The sequence below is a fragment of the Enhydra lutris genome, unplaced genomic scaffold (assembly GCF_002288905.1).
Source record: "Enhydra lutris kenyoni isolate GAN:26980312 unplaced genomic scaffold, ASM228890v2 scaffoldscaffold4, whole genome shotgun sequence".
NCBI classification, from domain to species: Eukaryota; Metazoa; Chordata; class Mammalia; order Carnivora; family Mustelidae; genus Enhydra; species Enhydra lutris.
In genome coordinates, this window is record NW_019154088.1 from 39654528 (window position 1) to 39671307 (window position 16780).

The 16780-nt window shown below is 33.7% G+C and overlaps 1 protein-coding gene across 2 annotated transcripts in view; it reads left to right on the forward strand.

Annotated features, from left to right (window-relative positions):
- Positions 1 to 16172, forward strand: part of LOC111140630 (leucine rich repeat and fibronectin type III domain containing 5) — a 136167-nt gene extending 119995 nt beyond the window's left edge. The window contains exons 3-5 of one of the 2 annotated variants that reach the window (XM_022492827.1): positions 2348 to 3060; positions 9626 to 9669; positions 15906 to 16172. In XM_022492827.1, coding sequence (XP_022348535.1) covers positions 2348 to 3060; positions 9626 to 9669; positions 15906 to 15923 — 775 coding nt within the window. In that variant the 3' untranslated portion in view covers positions 15924 to 16172. Of the gene's footprint in view, positions 1 to 2347; positions 3159 to 9625; positions 9670 to 15905 lie in introns of those variants that run through there. The other variant, XM_022492826.1, reaches the window with a different exon arrangement.
- Positions 16173 to 16780: the final 608 nt, after the last annotated feature.

Genomic DNA, 16780 nt, shown 5'->3' on the forward strand with positions numbered 1-16780 from the left:
AGGAAGTCACGTTGGGAGGCTATTCCATTATCCCAATGATGCTGGCATTGCTCAAAGCACTTTTGGAATTATCTTTAGAACCTTCGTCATACTATTTTGAATATCCTCAGTGGTGGCAAATCTTCGTCTTTTGAGGGTGAATTTGAATTTTGGAAACAAGCAAAAGCCATTTGGAGCCAAGTCTTGTGAATAAGGTGGGTGATCAAGATGGGTATTGCCATTTTTGGTCAAAAAATAGGATGTAACTATAAAATAATGAGACTGATTTTTTTTTGAGTAATTGAGTTATGTGCATGTGTATTGTTTCATATACACTGGTTCTTAAGACAGTTCCAAAGAGAAAGTTACAAATATTTTGAGCAGTGAAAGTATCACTGGAGTTAAGTACGTAATCTCCTCATAAGGAATCTGATGGAGAATTTGTGTCTGACTATAGGTTTTCTGGTATGTTTTTCTAAAGTTCAGCCTCATTGATTTATAGTCACATCTTGTCCAATTTTCAGTTGGAAATATACATTTTTACCTCTCCATATAATTTCACTCATGATAGACTATTATTAGTCCTAGGAAATGATTAAAATTGTGGTTTTGAAATATACATACATATATATATATATATATATTTTTTTTTTTTGTCTTGAAGCTTTTCTGAAATAAGATCAACTCAATTCTTATATACCCAGATGAATTCTTGAAGATAATTTGATCTTCATTCATATATGGAGATGAGAGAACTTTTTTAAAATGAGCATGGGCTGGTAGAAAAAAACAAAACTGGCCCAGCTAGCCATATGATCGATCCTGGGCAAAGTTCTACATGGCTGAGTTTTAATTTCCTCATCTTTAAAAGCAAGAGATTAAAGTAAATGGTTTCTAATATCCCTCTCATCACTAAATGTATGATCATATAGACTCTGAAGCATGCATATTAACATAAAGTAGTTTGTCCTTCTCATACTCAGCTCTTTACCTGGGTTACCCAGTATTTAACCCATTGTCAAAGAAGAGTGGAACCCCTACCCCTCACCTTCCTGTAGCTTCTAACATTGTGTGTGTGTATATATATGTGTATATATATAGCCATAGGCCAGTTTCTACATTCCAAATTCGAAACTCCTAATCCTTCCATGACAAGAAAATTCTATGTGACCTTCAGAAAATTGCTTAAATTTCCTGACTTCAGTGTTTGTTATGAATAAAATAGTAATGCCACCCTCATATAGTCATTGTAAGGATAAAAATTATAGTGTTCCAGAAAAAAAAATTACAGTGTATATAAAGTGCTTAGTAATGCCTGGTACTTATCATACACTCACTAAATGATAGTGATTTTAATCACAAATCACAAATACATACTCCGACCTAAAAGTTTCCTGGTTCATTTAGAACACATTGTTTAGGTTGTAGAATAGATTAGCATTGCCAAGTTTTAAAATGTCCTAAAAAATTCCTTTCAAGGAAAATACAGTTTCAAGCCTTTTTTTCTACATGAAATCTTAGTTTAGGTCATATTTGGTTGCTATGTAAAAAAAGGTAGTGGAAGAAAGCACCCACAGAAGAGTTTTGTGATACAATGGATTCAGAGATATCTGTAAACTTTTATCAAACTTTAGCAACTGTTCTAAAGATAATTTCATCAGCCCATAATGGGTGGGATGAGGGATTTAGGCTCTGGTCAACAGCCTTGCCCTGTTCATGCTTTTAGGATAATATCTCTCATACATTCCCATCAATCTCATTTTTAGATAAAAACATGCTAGGAACCAAGTGTTGACGGCATTAAGAGTAGACTAAGATCTGTAAATAAAGTACTTTAATCTTAGTAATTATCATAGTTACAAAAGATAGGTTTACTGGGTACCATTCCAGAGCATCTTATAATGATTTGGAAAATAAATACTCTGATGCGTTTCCATTCTGGTTTCTAATGTGATTGTCAGTGTTTTCCTTTCCTTCAAATTGGGTTTTAGTCACAGAGGTGTTGTAAGTGCTAAATGGATTTGTTTAGTAGTCAGATAATGTCACAGTCACACCTTTCAAAAGCAATTTGTCATAAATGATTTTTTAGCAGGGGCTTTTATTAGGAGTTCTGCTTTGCCAAGCAATGTAATTAGTAAGCTTGTCAAGGCATGTGCAGGCACCATTAATACAACACAGAATACAACAATGACTTTGAACTGTTTTACCTAGGTAAATATAAGATTAGATCATTTTTCCCATATTTCATGTCTGTTATAAATGTGCTTATCTTAATGAGTACTAAAATGAAACAGGACTGAAGTCATAATGGCTCTGTGTGTCTATATGTTTTGTTTTTAATATTAACACAAATTCCATTGTCCCTCAGAATGATACCTCCTACGAGCAAAACTTTTCTTGTCAATAACCTGGCTGCTGGAACTATGTATGACTTGTGTGTCTTGGCAATATATGATGATGGCATCACTTCCCTCACTGCCACAAGAGTCGTGGGTTGCATCCAGTTTACGACGGAACAGGATTACGTGCGATGCCATTTCATGCAGTCCCAGTTTTTGGGAGGCACCATGATTATTATTATTGGTGGAATAATTGTAGCATCCGTGCTGGTTTTCATCATCATCCTCATGATCCGGTATAAGGTTTGTAACAATAATGGGCAACACAAGGTCACCAAGGTCAGCAATGTCTACTCTCAAACTAATGGGGCTCAGATACAAGGCTGCAGTGTCACGCTGCCCCAGTCCATGTCCAAACAAGCTGTGGGACATGAAGAGAATGCCCAGTGTTGTAAAGTTGCCAGTGACAATGTGATACAGTCTTCAGAAACTCGTTCAAGTCAGGACTCCTCTACCACTACCTCTGCTTTGCCTCCTACCTGGACTTCAAGCGCTTCTGTGTCCCAAAAGCAGAAAAGAAAGACTGGCACAAAGCCAAGTGCCGAACCACAGAATGAAGCTGTCACAAATGTTGAGTCCCAAAACACTAACAGGAACAACTCAACTGCATTGCAGTTAGCTAGTCGACCTCCTGATTCTGTCACAGAGGGGCCCTCATCTAAAAGAGCACATTCAAAGCCAAGTAAGTTTCTCACTTTGCCTGCTGAGAGATCCAGAGCGAGGCACAGGTACTCCCTGAATGGAGAATTAAGGAATACTATTGTTTTAGTAACTCACTGAACACGTGTGGACTGTTTTCTAAAAGAAGCATGTCTATGAATGCGATGTTAATTCAGTCCAATGGTTCTGACGGGCATAGTGGAAAATCAACTCTCTCAGATGCTGAGTGGATATTGGAAAGCACTGTGTAACCTATTTTTTCTTTTTAATGAAGAAATTATTTTGAAAACTCATATAGAAAGTTGGAATTTGAAATTCCAGTTTTGTTTCTCTGATACAAGCCTCATAGAGCCAAGGTGTATAAACCTCCTAGATACAGTTTGATATATGAAGGTAACATAGACAGGATGGTTTAGGGATAAAAGCATGACAGAGCAGTGCCTTCCCCTGCCCTAGGACTGGCTTCCGGGTTCTACAATAGCAGAACACAAAATAAAGGTTGTCACCAGACAAGGAAGTCTTCCTAAATAGTGATATTTCCTCCAGTCTTACAAAGGACCACCCAGGCTGATTAGTATTTTTCAGTGAGTAGATTGTATATATTCTTTCAAGGATGGTGGCATTTGTTTTTAGGCAGATATTAAAAAGAATGACTCCGTGTTGTTATGGTGTTTAAAATAAAATATTCAGTAAGTATACCCAGGCAGTGTTAAAATAGGTACCCTTCTAAACAACATTCTTGGTTCAGGTGCCTTAATGGATTTATGGTATTTCTCATCCATGACAAAGCTTTTTTGGTGGGGAGCAAAAGGAAATTCAAGGGATTTTGCTTTTATCAAGAAAATCCAGTTCAGTTTTAAGTCACAGGCCAGATTCTATACACTGCTACCCTGGGCACGGGAATGTGTTTTCATTCATTCGGTACACATTTGCAGAATGAATGAGTTTTATATTTTTCTTTAAGCAAGTTAAAAAGGGAGACAAAAATACAAGGCTCCCGTTATCAAAGGAATGTTTATTTTTATCACTAAGTGAGATTAAAAAAATACTTCTAATGGAATTCTTGATACATTTATAAGCAATATAAAGTCATTGCTCATTAACCAGATATTGGTTTCGTTTTTCCCTTCTGCTTGTAATTCTCAGTTGGAATGTTTCTTTCTTAGAGTAAATGCATTTATTTTTAACCAATCCCTATGATGAAATTTAATTAGAAATCATTCAGCTTAGGGGGAATCTATCATTAAAAAAATTCTTAATTTAATCAGACAATGATATTTCTCCTTGATATATGGCATTCCTGGATATTCATTAAAATCAAGGTCTATAGATAAATGTTCCTATCTACTCATTGAAAATCTTACATTATATTGCAACTTGATGGTGTTTTACTTAAGATTGGTAAATGAGGTTAACCTTCAGGCATTCTTTGATGTTTGGAGTGAGAGGTTGAAAATAAGGCTCACATGAGAATCTTGCACAAAAAAATTTAGCCATAATATAAGAAGATTTGTATTTTATTTATATAACATTCTCCATGGGAGTAAGTGAAACACAGAGTAAGTTTATTATCTTTTACAGATCTCTTGGAAATATTAAATCACAGATAAGGAATAGTAGTCATTAGTGTAATTTTCTTCTACTAGAGGCATATGTAAAAATTTCAGTCAATTTTAGCTTGACACAGGCACATCTTATACATGATTTATCATGATGACATTCAGAAACAGGTAAAATTAAAGCAGTCAGAGATTATTTTCCATGCCAATCTTGAAAAAAAATTATCTAATGGGCTAGTATTATTGTAGGTGTTTCATAAACACCTCCTCTGTCCCCGTTCCCTGTCTAAAGATTTCCTTTCACATTTTGAAAATCTAATCTGCTTTTGTGGGTCAAGTGTATAGTTCTTTTGAGGAATAAATGAGATTACGTGTGTGGTCGTGTTTTGTAAAATCGAAAGCATTATACAGAGTGAAGTGTATCTTCAACACTATTTCTGTAATAATGTTCAAATCCCAATTTAACATTTCTAATTAACATCATTACTTAATTCTTCAAAAGGTGCTGCTTGACAAAAGCATATTGGTTCTCCCTTTCCTAGTTTTTACATATACGGTATTAAAAAGTCCCAAATACACACACACACACACACACACACACACACACATACATATACATATATATATATACACATATATATGTATGTGTGTGTGTGTATATATATACACACACACACACACGCTTTTGAGACTTAAGCAAGTGAATCTCCAAGGAAGAAATCTCTGGCATTATGAAGATTGTGGACAAGGAGGCTCTGAAATCATGCATTAAGGCCACAGATTAGCATATCTGTTCCATGCTACTGATTAGCTTATTTTATATTTTCCAGTTGCCTGTATTTTTAAAAATAAATTTTCTGCTTATGTTTCAAATGAAACTTTAATTCAATATCTTTTATTTCTTATAAACATTTAGAACTCTATAATATCTTACCATGTGAAATTTATTGTTTGACTAAAGTCATTGAAACCATTTAAATTTTTGTTAGTTTTACAATACTATTTTCAGGGTATATTAACCAAATGCATGAACACTTGTTTTTAGAAATGATAAGAAGGCTCATGTTTCTGTCTTTCTAAAAAGTTTATATTTTGAGAGATCAACAAAAGTTGGCCTATCAAGAGGGTCAAATGTTTTTGTTTTTGTTTACAAGTATATGAAAAACTTTTTGCTCAGGGCAGTTTCAGTGTGAAGTGACTGAAAAATAAATGTATGGGAGAGTTGGGGGTTATTAAGCATACCTGGTATACTTTCCGAAACACAGTAGTTATTCGAATGAATGAGTGAATGGATAGATAAATAAATAAATGCATGGGGCCAGTGAGGAAGGTGCAGTAATAAGAACTTTGATTATATGCACAATGTTGATTTGTGATCTAGCTATTTTATTACTATAAGCAAGAAATTCTGTGTCTCATTGTTTTTCTTTCTGTTATTTCTTACACCTCTCATTTAACCAACTGTGTGTATGTGATCCAAAGCATGTGGTTTGCTGTTGCTGATTATGTAAAAGGTATATATATTGCTTTTTATTTCCATGTCCTAAATTATTTTTCTTTTATTTTTAGCCATTCTACACGATGGTTTCAGGTTGTTCAATATGACAACTAACAAGCAATATACTTACAGATATTTGCTCCAAACAGTTTTTTTAATTATATGTCTTCCTGTGTTGTTTTTGTTTCTTTTGGATAAATTCCCCCAATTTGAAAATGTCCAACTATTATTAAAGTAGGTCTTTTTTTTTAATATATGTAATATTTGAGCATCGTAAAGTGTTGATGAAGCATCCAATGCTGCCTTAGAATCCTAAGAGGAAACAAAGTTTGGTTTGATGGATACTATTTATTTTTATGCTACAAATAGACCAAAACAGCAGTATATTAAGTAAATAAATTAACTATGTAATACCCTCACTGGGACCAATTTATTTCCTAAATTTTTTTTAGGACCATTAAATGTAGTTAGTTAGGTTGAGGCCACAATAAGCTAATTTAGCTTTCAGACAGTTGACTTTAGCTGTAGATATATTTTACTAAAAAGTTTTTAGAATAGAAGTTGTAGAACTATTGTAAACCACTTACAGACATAGCAAGTCTATTTGAATGATGCATACTTTCCCATAAGAAGTTGAGAAATTAAAAGAAATGTGTATTCTATTTATCTACAGAAATCTCTTTTTATCTTTTCTTGAGAAGTACTTTCTCCTTCATTTTAAAGTACTCACAAAGTACTTACTTCCAAACTAAATTCTATTTTATTTGCTGACATTACTGAAAGGAAACTAAATATTTCATTTAGAAAGGTAAAAAACTAGAGCAGTTATCACAAGATCCACAACAATTGCCTCTTAGTTCTGAATTTTCCCTATTTTTTCCCCTGTTATTCACAATGAGAAGCTTAACAACAATCATTTAAATGCCAATAGTTTATTAAAAATAAAAAAGTACAGAAAGCATAAAGCATCTCATTCTACATAGAATTACAAAGGCAAATGGGGGCATTTTTCAAGGACTACAGATCGGAACCCACTTTCTTATTGGTATGACAAAATTCCATTTCTATTTTATGATGCTAAGAAAACAATGTTCTTTGATATTATGCAGAATGAAGACTATCTATTCTTTTTTTCTTGCTCAGTCATCCCTCGTGTTTCACAAAGCGTCCAGACTTTCTTCTTTAATAGTGAATGTGGATGCTTCTGTCTGTAAGTGTTTGTGGTGTTTGGGGAAAGGACTTCAGCACAGAGGTGGGCTGGATAAGAAAAGGATATTTTTTAATAATCATCATCCTTATATAGTCATTATTATTATTTACATTATAATGGTTGTGAGTGAAGCATTTTGGGGGAGCCAAATTTAAGGATAAGAAATATCTTATTTTCAAAATTTCATAGAAAAAAGAGAAAGTAACCAAAAGAAATGACTGGGATTTTGTAATAGTTTCAGAGCTCAGTCTTTTCAGATTGTTGAGTCCTTTTCCTCCCACACTAGATAAATGTATGCTGGGACTACACATACACTTACTTTTTTCAGATTTGGGGGGTTTTGTTTGTTTGTTTTCTTTCTGAAACAAATTAATCATTCTTATAGCAGTACAGAGGATCACTTAATATAGAAAGAACTGTAAAAGTATTACTGTGACTGAGTCTTCCTAAAAATGTGGTATTGTCTGAAGTGTGAGACACAGAAGGTAGCAATTTCTACCTGGGAATCTATTTAAGTATGAAATTTCCTTGTTAAATAAGGGTAATGTATTTGCAATTTTATCAAATATTATAAGCAGTCAGTATAATAAATAGTGTACCATTGTCTTCTGATTTTGTCAGCTATTTCTCAAAGTCAAAATTTAAGATAGAAAGTTACCATTGGTAAAATATATACATGGTATATACTTATGTATCTATATATGCAATATATAGATAAACTAATAAGTAAGCTTATCAGATTAATCAGTTAAAATCAGAATTTTGTGTCCTGCAACATAGATTATAATTGATAGAGCCAAGTTATATTTATATGGGCTAGCAACCAGAGAACTTCTCCCAGAATAACCGTACAAGCTATACCTCTTAGTTGTATAAGATTACAACAGGAAATAAACTCTCTAGAAGAAATTTATTTTTCTGAACTTCCTAATGATAATGATCTCTACACCTTGTCTAATTTCATCCACTCTTTTCAAATAGAGGACTATTATGTCCATGAATTTTAAAAATTAAAATTTTTTACTAGGCTTTAGAAGTATCAATGTTTATGCCATTTTACCTGAGAAAGCAAAATTGACATAAAATTAGGTGACAAATCCATATATATAGACTTTGAGAGTCATTCCTCTCAGGAGACTGAATAGTTTTTCTACTAACTAAACTGCTGGCATTCTGTTTTTTACAATAAAAGTGCCATGGGGTGAAAGCGTTGGGAAAAAAAATAATTTTTTTTCAAATACATTCCGGGAAAGTCATAAAGTCCCTTTCATTTTGTGTTTGGAAGTGTTTGTACATTTGATCTTGCCTGAAACAGGAACTAGATAGATATTGTGATTCTGCTCAGAGTATGTCCAATAAATTATTCAAGTAGCATGAACGGCTTATGAAATATCCTATGTTGGCTCTACCATAATGTAATTTCCTAAATATTTTTTTCTGTATATTGTGAATATGTCTTATTATTGCTTTCATGTAAAACCTAATCTCCAGAGACCATTAGAAGTTTCTATGAATATTTGTCCTGGAAGCTCTATAAAATAGTATTTTGTTCTCTTCTCATCACACTTACCTGTGAACCCTGAGAATAATTTTTTCCCAACATTTTTTCTTATCATTGTGTCACTTCTTAATGACTAGGTGTATTTGCTTGAAAAGAGGACATATTGGAAAGAAATAGAATGTGTGCTATGCAGGGCTAGGTAATGGTATTAAACATTCATAGCCAACTGGAACATATATATGGACATTTAAAAGGCAGAATGGTTGCATATAGAACATTAGTGTTTTATGTGAGGATACTGGGTACTTCATAAAACTTGATATTATTTTGGGGGTTATTGAATAATGATTTTTGTAAATGATTATTTAATACTCTGTGTGTTGAACATAGTGAAGCCATGTTTCCTGTTTTGGTTTCTCTTTTCCTTGGTGTATCTTTCCGTATTAATCATATACAGCTCTGTTGTTGAAATGTTAACTTTGAGTAGGGAAAGATGAGTAGAAGCCTGATTCACTTCTTGAACTCTTTGAAGAAGAGTACATTCTGTAGTAAATACTCACTTCAGCAACTAGAACAATATTTTTAAAATTCTACTTTTATAGTATTATGTATCAGGAAGTAGCCATAGACAACTACAGAGTATTTACAAAAGGCAGTTGCAATTTGCCCAAGAACAGGTAAGTTAAAAAAAAAAAAAAGTCTAGACAAATCTCTGTTAAGAGAAATCTTATCAAGATTTCAGTGAGAAGTGTTTTAGGGTCTATTTCTTAAAAACGGAATTTGTGTATTTGTTTATGACACTGAAAATTTTATTCCCAGATGCTTTGATGACTAATGTTGACCAGATTGTCCAGGAAACACAGGTGAGATTTTTGTTACCTGTCTCATAATACGCATTAAGTGGGTATGTTCTTTTAAAAATAATTTTTTAAATTTTCTTGCAAGCTTATGTAACTTGTTGAAACTTCCCATTAAAACTTACTCAGTGCTCAATGGTACAAACTAAAGTTCAGTTTGGTTAAATGAATTTCCAGTTGCTAAATTTAGACATATTTCTGGTTAAGTGAACATTTCTGATCCATACTGTAAGAATACAGGGAATACTAATGTGACTTTGGAGTCAGTCTTACATTCATGCATGACATAATGTGCGTTTTTTACAAATATTTCCCAGTGTGAAGACAGTAGCTTGATAAGAATGTATTCATTCCTATCCTTGACCTCTACATCCTAATAGGAGCTGAAATGATACATTATGCCTCCCTGAAAGTGGATGAACAGAAGTGTTTCAGTATTATCCAAAATGAATGAAGCCACTATAAAATGGAGCAAAAGACTACATATGAAATATTCATGGTATTCCTTTTGTCAGCAACTGATTACTCTTCTCCTTTTTTTTTTTTTTTTCCTTTTTGGAAGTTTCAAATGAGTATTTGATTCCTGCATTTTAATTGGATCAGAAAGTGTGTTTCCAGAGCAGAATAGCACTTTAGCAATCTGTTCAAACAGCTGGAAGCATCAGCCATTTGCTCAAGGTTTGGCACAGAAAAAATATTCTGCTTTTAAAAGTTCTAAAAAAGGCTACTGATTTAATTTTTTAGGGGTAAAAGTAGGGTCTTTTTTAAAAAAACATTTTGTATTTAAAAGATAATAACTTGGACAATCATTCAGGGTTTCCCCTAATGAATTCTACTCCCAAATTAAACGCCATAGTTTTCATGCATCATGTCTCTGAGTTCAGGATCCCAATCCCATGTTGCAAAAAATGAACAGATGGCTCACTAGAAACAATCAGTAGCCCAGTGTCTGGCACACACTTTGTGTTCTGTTTTTGTGTACCGAACTGACCTGCGTGAAGGTGCGTTGTTTCATCATCACCCAGTGTGTCCCTTTCTCGCTCTGAACCTCTCTTTCTCTCCTGGCCTCTCTCTTTGCCTTTGATTTCTGAAAATTCATTTATCCTGTAACTTTGGACATCTAGCTGTTCTGAAAGAGAGTATCTTTAGAAGGGGTTTAGAAAGTAAATGATTGATCTATCAGAGGCACTGTCCAGAATGGTGCTAAATGTTTTATCAAGATTTGGAAGCAGGAAAGTCAATCTAAGTCATTTTTCAACTATCAATTCAAGTATCATGAAACCTCAGTGTGACTCTTCTTGGTATTTGGCAAATGATTTCTGCCTTAGCAGACCTATTATTTCTACCCCTCTCAATACAACCAGGGAAGCCCCTTGGAAGAGACTGACCAGCATGCTTGTCTACATGCGCCCTTCCCATGGTCAGCCGTGCTTCACCAGGTGTGAGGGGAGTGAGGTGGAGCTTGTGCTCACAGCTACCCAGCTCCTTCTTAGGGGGGACGAAGGGATATAAATTTTTATTTGAAGTTTTTATTTCCGCAGGTTGGTAACAAATGTGGTTTCCTACTCAAAGGCAAATGTGTTTTCCAAAATTTTGGATGCTGCCCATTGCATTAAATTTAAATTAAAATGCTACCTGTGTATATATACAATAAAAGTAAGCAAAAAGCCTGGGGTGCCGAGATAACTCGGTCAGCTAAGCATCCAGCTCTTGGTTTTGGCTCAGGTCATGATCTCTGGGTCCTTAGATTGAGCCCTGTCTTGGGATCTGCACTCAGTGGGGAATCTGTTTGTCTCTCTCCCTCCCCCTCTGGCTTTCCCCCTGCTCACTCCTTCTCTCCCTCTTTCTCTCTCAAATAAATAAATAAAATATTCTTTCAAAAGTAAGCAAAAAGCAAACAAAAAACACCTTACAACACATTTTTGTTTTTAATATAACAAAATATTTCCATGGCAACCTTACTAAATTAATTATACCACAGTCCCTCACATAGCATCAAATTCTAGTAAGAAGGTACCCAGAAGACAGAAAGGTTTCATCCAGTTACTGGTGTAGGTATTCCTCATACTGAGATAATCTGCTAAGATCATTTTTTTCCCTAAGGGTGAAGAATTAATACATTTATTTCATTTCCGTTAGCCAGAATATGTCCTATGCCAATTTTTTTCCTTAGGACCTTTCCTGCATGTGTATAGAAATAGAATGAACTTAATATATTTAATATATCACACATGATCCTTTTATAATAAAATCATAAAATCTAATCACACTCAGATGAATTGAGAACCAAGAAGAAACTGATAATAATAACGTGGTAATTATGTGTAAACTGGCACTAACATATGTTAACCTTATGTTTGAAAAGTTTGTTAAATCTGCAAAACAATTCATATGCCATGTTTAGATGTTAAAAATAGGAACAACTGACTAGCTGCATTTTTTTATTTACTTAGAAAAATGGGGGTGGCAGAGGAAGAGGGGGAGAGAATCTCAAGCAGACTCCCCGCTGAGTGCAGGGTCCACTGGGGGACTCAATCATGATCTGATCTGAAATCAAGAGTCCCACACTTAACTGACTTAACACAGTTAACCCAGCTTCCCCTACCTAGTTGCATTTACACTGAAAATTTCTTAAGTAAACTTTCCTGAAAAGTATTTGTTACATTCAGACAACAAAATATGTGTACTGTGTGTGTGTGTGTGTGTGTGTGTGTGTGTATAAATATGCACAAGAAATACCCCTTAATCTACAATTGCTTGCACTAGCCTTTAAGAAAATAGCTTCCTGATTCTAATGGATTTGACTTTCGATTATTCTGCATAGTATCAATTAAGGTATTTAACAAATTTAAAATTTGTCATAAAACCCCTGCTACAGGTGCAATAACTATGAAAAGAGACACTTTTTTTAGAGAAACTATTAAAGTATAAATGAATAAAAAGTAATGCTGATTATAAAGAAAGAGCAACATTTAACATAGGGTTAGAAAAAATATGAAATAAGAGCTAAACAGCAAAGCAAATGTGTATGTATGATCCAGATATATTTCCAATGTTATTTCCCAGTAAAAATTAATACTATAAAGTATTTGGTTCTATAGCTTTGTTTTTTGCTATGATATTCCCTTTAAGTGAAATTTTAAAAAATAAGAGTAATAGAATAGGCACATATACACATATGTAGATAACTTTTAACTATTTTTATAATAAACCCATTTTTGACATTTGCTTGAACATTACAGTAAATCAGTAAAACCTAGAACCCTGGTATCAGGAATGACTTTTAGAAATCATTTCCTTCTTTTTTTAGATATCTTAAATAATATTAGAATCGTTTAGAGTTCTTAACTGCATTCAGAGTAAAGACAGTAACAGCATTTTCTCACAGTTCATTCAACATCAGGACATTTTTCCTTTTTATTTTTTTTTTAAAGATTTTATTTATTTATTTGACAGAGAGAGAGAGATCACAAGCAGGCAGAGAGACAGACAGAGAGAGAGGGGGAGAAGCAGGCTCCCCACTGAGCAGAGAGCCCGATGATGCGGGACTCGATCCCAGGAGCCCAGGATCATGACCTGAGCCAAGGCAGAGGCTTAAACCACTGAGCCACCCAGGCACCCAGGACATTTTTCCTTTTAATATTGGATAGTTTAATTTCCTTTTTTCTTTGTAGTACTGTTAATAAAACTATTTGTCCCCAATATTTGCATACCTTTCACTGTTAAATAAGGACCGTTATCAAAACATCCTGAGCCTATCTCAAATTCATTATCTTTAGTTCTTGTAACATTTTAGATAATTGTTATAGTCTGTTTTTTTTCTTTGTGATTCTCTTGTAATTTGTATTCATATTTAGATCTTTATGAAATCATTGTGAGAGTTGTCTATTGATAAGTGAAGTAAAAAGTGTTATTTTGAATATCATATACAGCTTCTTATTCAGCTTCACATTATGTCATCATTTCAATCATGGTTATAGGTTCAGGGCAGGCGAATTCATACCGCAGTTTCCAAAACTGATTGCTAATTGTCTAGTCTTTGAAATTAATAGCTTTTATAAAAGCCATAATTCCATAGTTTGTTAATAGTGGGTTTTTGTTTTTTTTTTTTTTTTTTTTTTTTTTTTTTTTATGTAGGGGTGCCTGGGTGGCTCAGTGGGTTAAAGCCTCTGCCTTCGGCTCAGCTCATGATCCCAGGATCCTGGGATCTGGCTGCATTGGGCTCTCTGCTCAGCGGGGAGCTTGCCCCCCCCTCTCTCTCTGCCTGCCTCTCTGCCTACTTGTGATCTCTGTCAAATAAATAAAATCTTTTAAAAAATAGGTTTTTTTCATGTAACGTGGAAATGAATATCCTTAAAATATGTAAACTTAAATAATCAGTAACTTGACTTTTTTTTTTTTTTTTTGAGAGAGTGAGAGAGAGCTAGAGAGAGCTCGAAGGTGGGAGGGACTGAGGAAGAGACAGACTCCCTGCTTATCAGGGAGTACCAGCTGGGGCTGATCCCAGGATCTTGGGATCATAACCTGAGCCAAAGGCACATGCTTAATGACAGAGCAACCCAAGTGCCCCTCATTAACTTGATATTAAAATAATTTTTTATTCTGGAAGAATTTATTATTTCTAAGGTCAAACTAGTTATATTGTCCACTGTATTTTTCTTCTATTTGCATTTAGTCTTTTCTATATTACAGCTTCCTGAAACTTGAACTTTGGTATAGTACAACTACATCTTTTTTCTATCAAAAGAAGCATATATTTGGAAATACAAACAGAAATAAACTCATTGTAAGGCAATTTCACCGAAATAAGCTATGCTATGAACCCAATAGATAGGAATTTAGATAGAATCCCATTTTAATTTAAAGTGATCTTGCGATGTTTTTCTTAGAACATTTCAGGTAAAGAATGATGGTGAGATCTATATTTCAGTCATTTCCAAGGTAATTATTTTTTATAAATACTTTACACATCTATTGTCTATTAAGTTTCCAAACATTGTGTAAATCCTTTGTTCAATAATTTTCAAGGACTATTGTTTGTGCCAAAAGTAACTTCAGCTATTCAGCTATTCAGATGAAATTTTTTCTCCACCCCTCCTTTTTTAAAAGACTTTATTTTTAAGTAATCTCTACACTCAACGTAGGGCTCAAGCCTACAACCTGAGATCAAATGTCACACACTCTACCAACTGTGCCAGCCAGGTGCCCCCAGATGAAATGTTTTCTTGAATGAAACATCTCTACAATATTTTTCCTACCTTTATCACATGAAGTTTTTTCTACACCAAATATGTTCTACATCAGTATTTTGATATAGAATATTCTTCCATATTTCATGATTCATCTGGGCCATGCATTTTATAACCCCCAACTTGTAAACATAATTCTTTTTGAAATGGGAAGGGACAAAAATTACTTCTACTTCATATTTATGAAATTCTGTATTTATCAAAAATCATTTTTCATCTCTATTCAAGATGAAATTTATAGACATATCTTAAATCTATGATGCTGAGAACCCACATTGAGGAAGAATATTTATACAGCTTGATATTTAAATATTTTAAATGGTTTTATATTATTTTATTCAAAATCACATTAACTATGGAATGCCTTTCTTGTAAGTCATTGTCAGTTTACAAGTTTGTTTCTTCTGTGAGTGAGGAACTAATTTATGAAGAGAAGTAATGGTCTTCACTAATATTTAATGTATAATTAAATTTTATAAAATTTCAATATGATACAAAACCCCCAACAAACTATTTAAAAAGTAGAAATCACTTAGATTTTATATGTGATGAGCAAATTGGTCTAATATGTTCATAGTTTTAAAACCAGCATGATTATTTGTTAAATTTTAAATGGCATGCATTAATGAACAAAATCATTATTTTTTTTTACCTTGAGAATATAAATGTGAAAAACAAAGGGAAAATGCTGTTCCACAATTTGGCTTTGAATTACTTAACTATTTAGGCTAAATGCATTTAGATTCCTTTTTAAAATGAGATTCTTCTACATATTCAGAATTTGAAGTTACCAAGCAACATTTTAAGAGCTGTTGTGCATGTCTAGATAGTTTTTAAGGGTGTATCTTGTATTGTATAGCAATAAACTCCTGCCAGGGTGCTTATAGTTTAGTAACTTCTGAATTACTAGCACAATGGCCTTATTACCTATGTATTTTCTCTTTGTTTCTTTGTTTCTTTTTCTTCCTTTCCTTTTTTTTCTTTTCTTTTCAGAGGCTGGAGTTAATCTGAAGAGCACTACTTCTTTCTCTCCTGAAAAAAGTTGCCACTGATATTTTTACTGGATAAAATTAAAGCGTTTCAATTCACAAAGGCTAATTGTTGAACTGGTGCCCTAGAAGACATTGTCCACAGGAGCCGAAGCAGAAGTCTCTGATGCTGGCGCAACGGGCTCGATCAGACCATGGTTCATCCCCTTTAAAAGCCAAAATTTTTGTTTTCTTCTGGCCTACAAGTATTTTTTTTTTTTAAAGAAGGAAACAGAAAAGCCTACATTGGCATCGAGTTCTGTATCAGTCCATGTTACATTGCCATCCATGATTTAAGACTGTAGAATCTTGAATAATCTATATCACTTTAACAAATAAATGTTTTACTATGACAGAATTTGTACAGTGCCTGATTTGTGGAAGTATCAATTGCTTCAAGTATGAATGGTGCAATGATGACTGTAAGAACTAATAATACTATTTTACATTTATGTAATGCAAAACCTTAAGGAATCAAATTTGCTTTATAATATTGGACCTATTTCTGTCATGAGTAGAGTACACCCACGTCTGTGGGAGAGCAGTGCAGCTATTTTAAAAGTTTTACAGCAATCTGATGCTTTAGTGTAAGACAGAAAGTGATGAGGGATCTCTTCTCCTAGTAGAACTTCAGAAAGCTTCAAAGTAGGCACATGCGGTAATTAATCCAAACTGATTCATTGAGCTTCTGGAGAGCTGGGACAAAGAGGTTTAAAACTTAATAGTTTTAAGCCTTATATTTCATTGTAAGTGCCCATTTAACCCATTTTGCACAATTCCTGGGTAAATAAAGAAGAACAAACATCTGATTTAACACCAGCAAAAATAGGAGTAAGACAT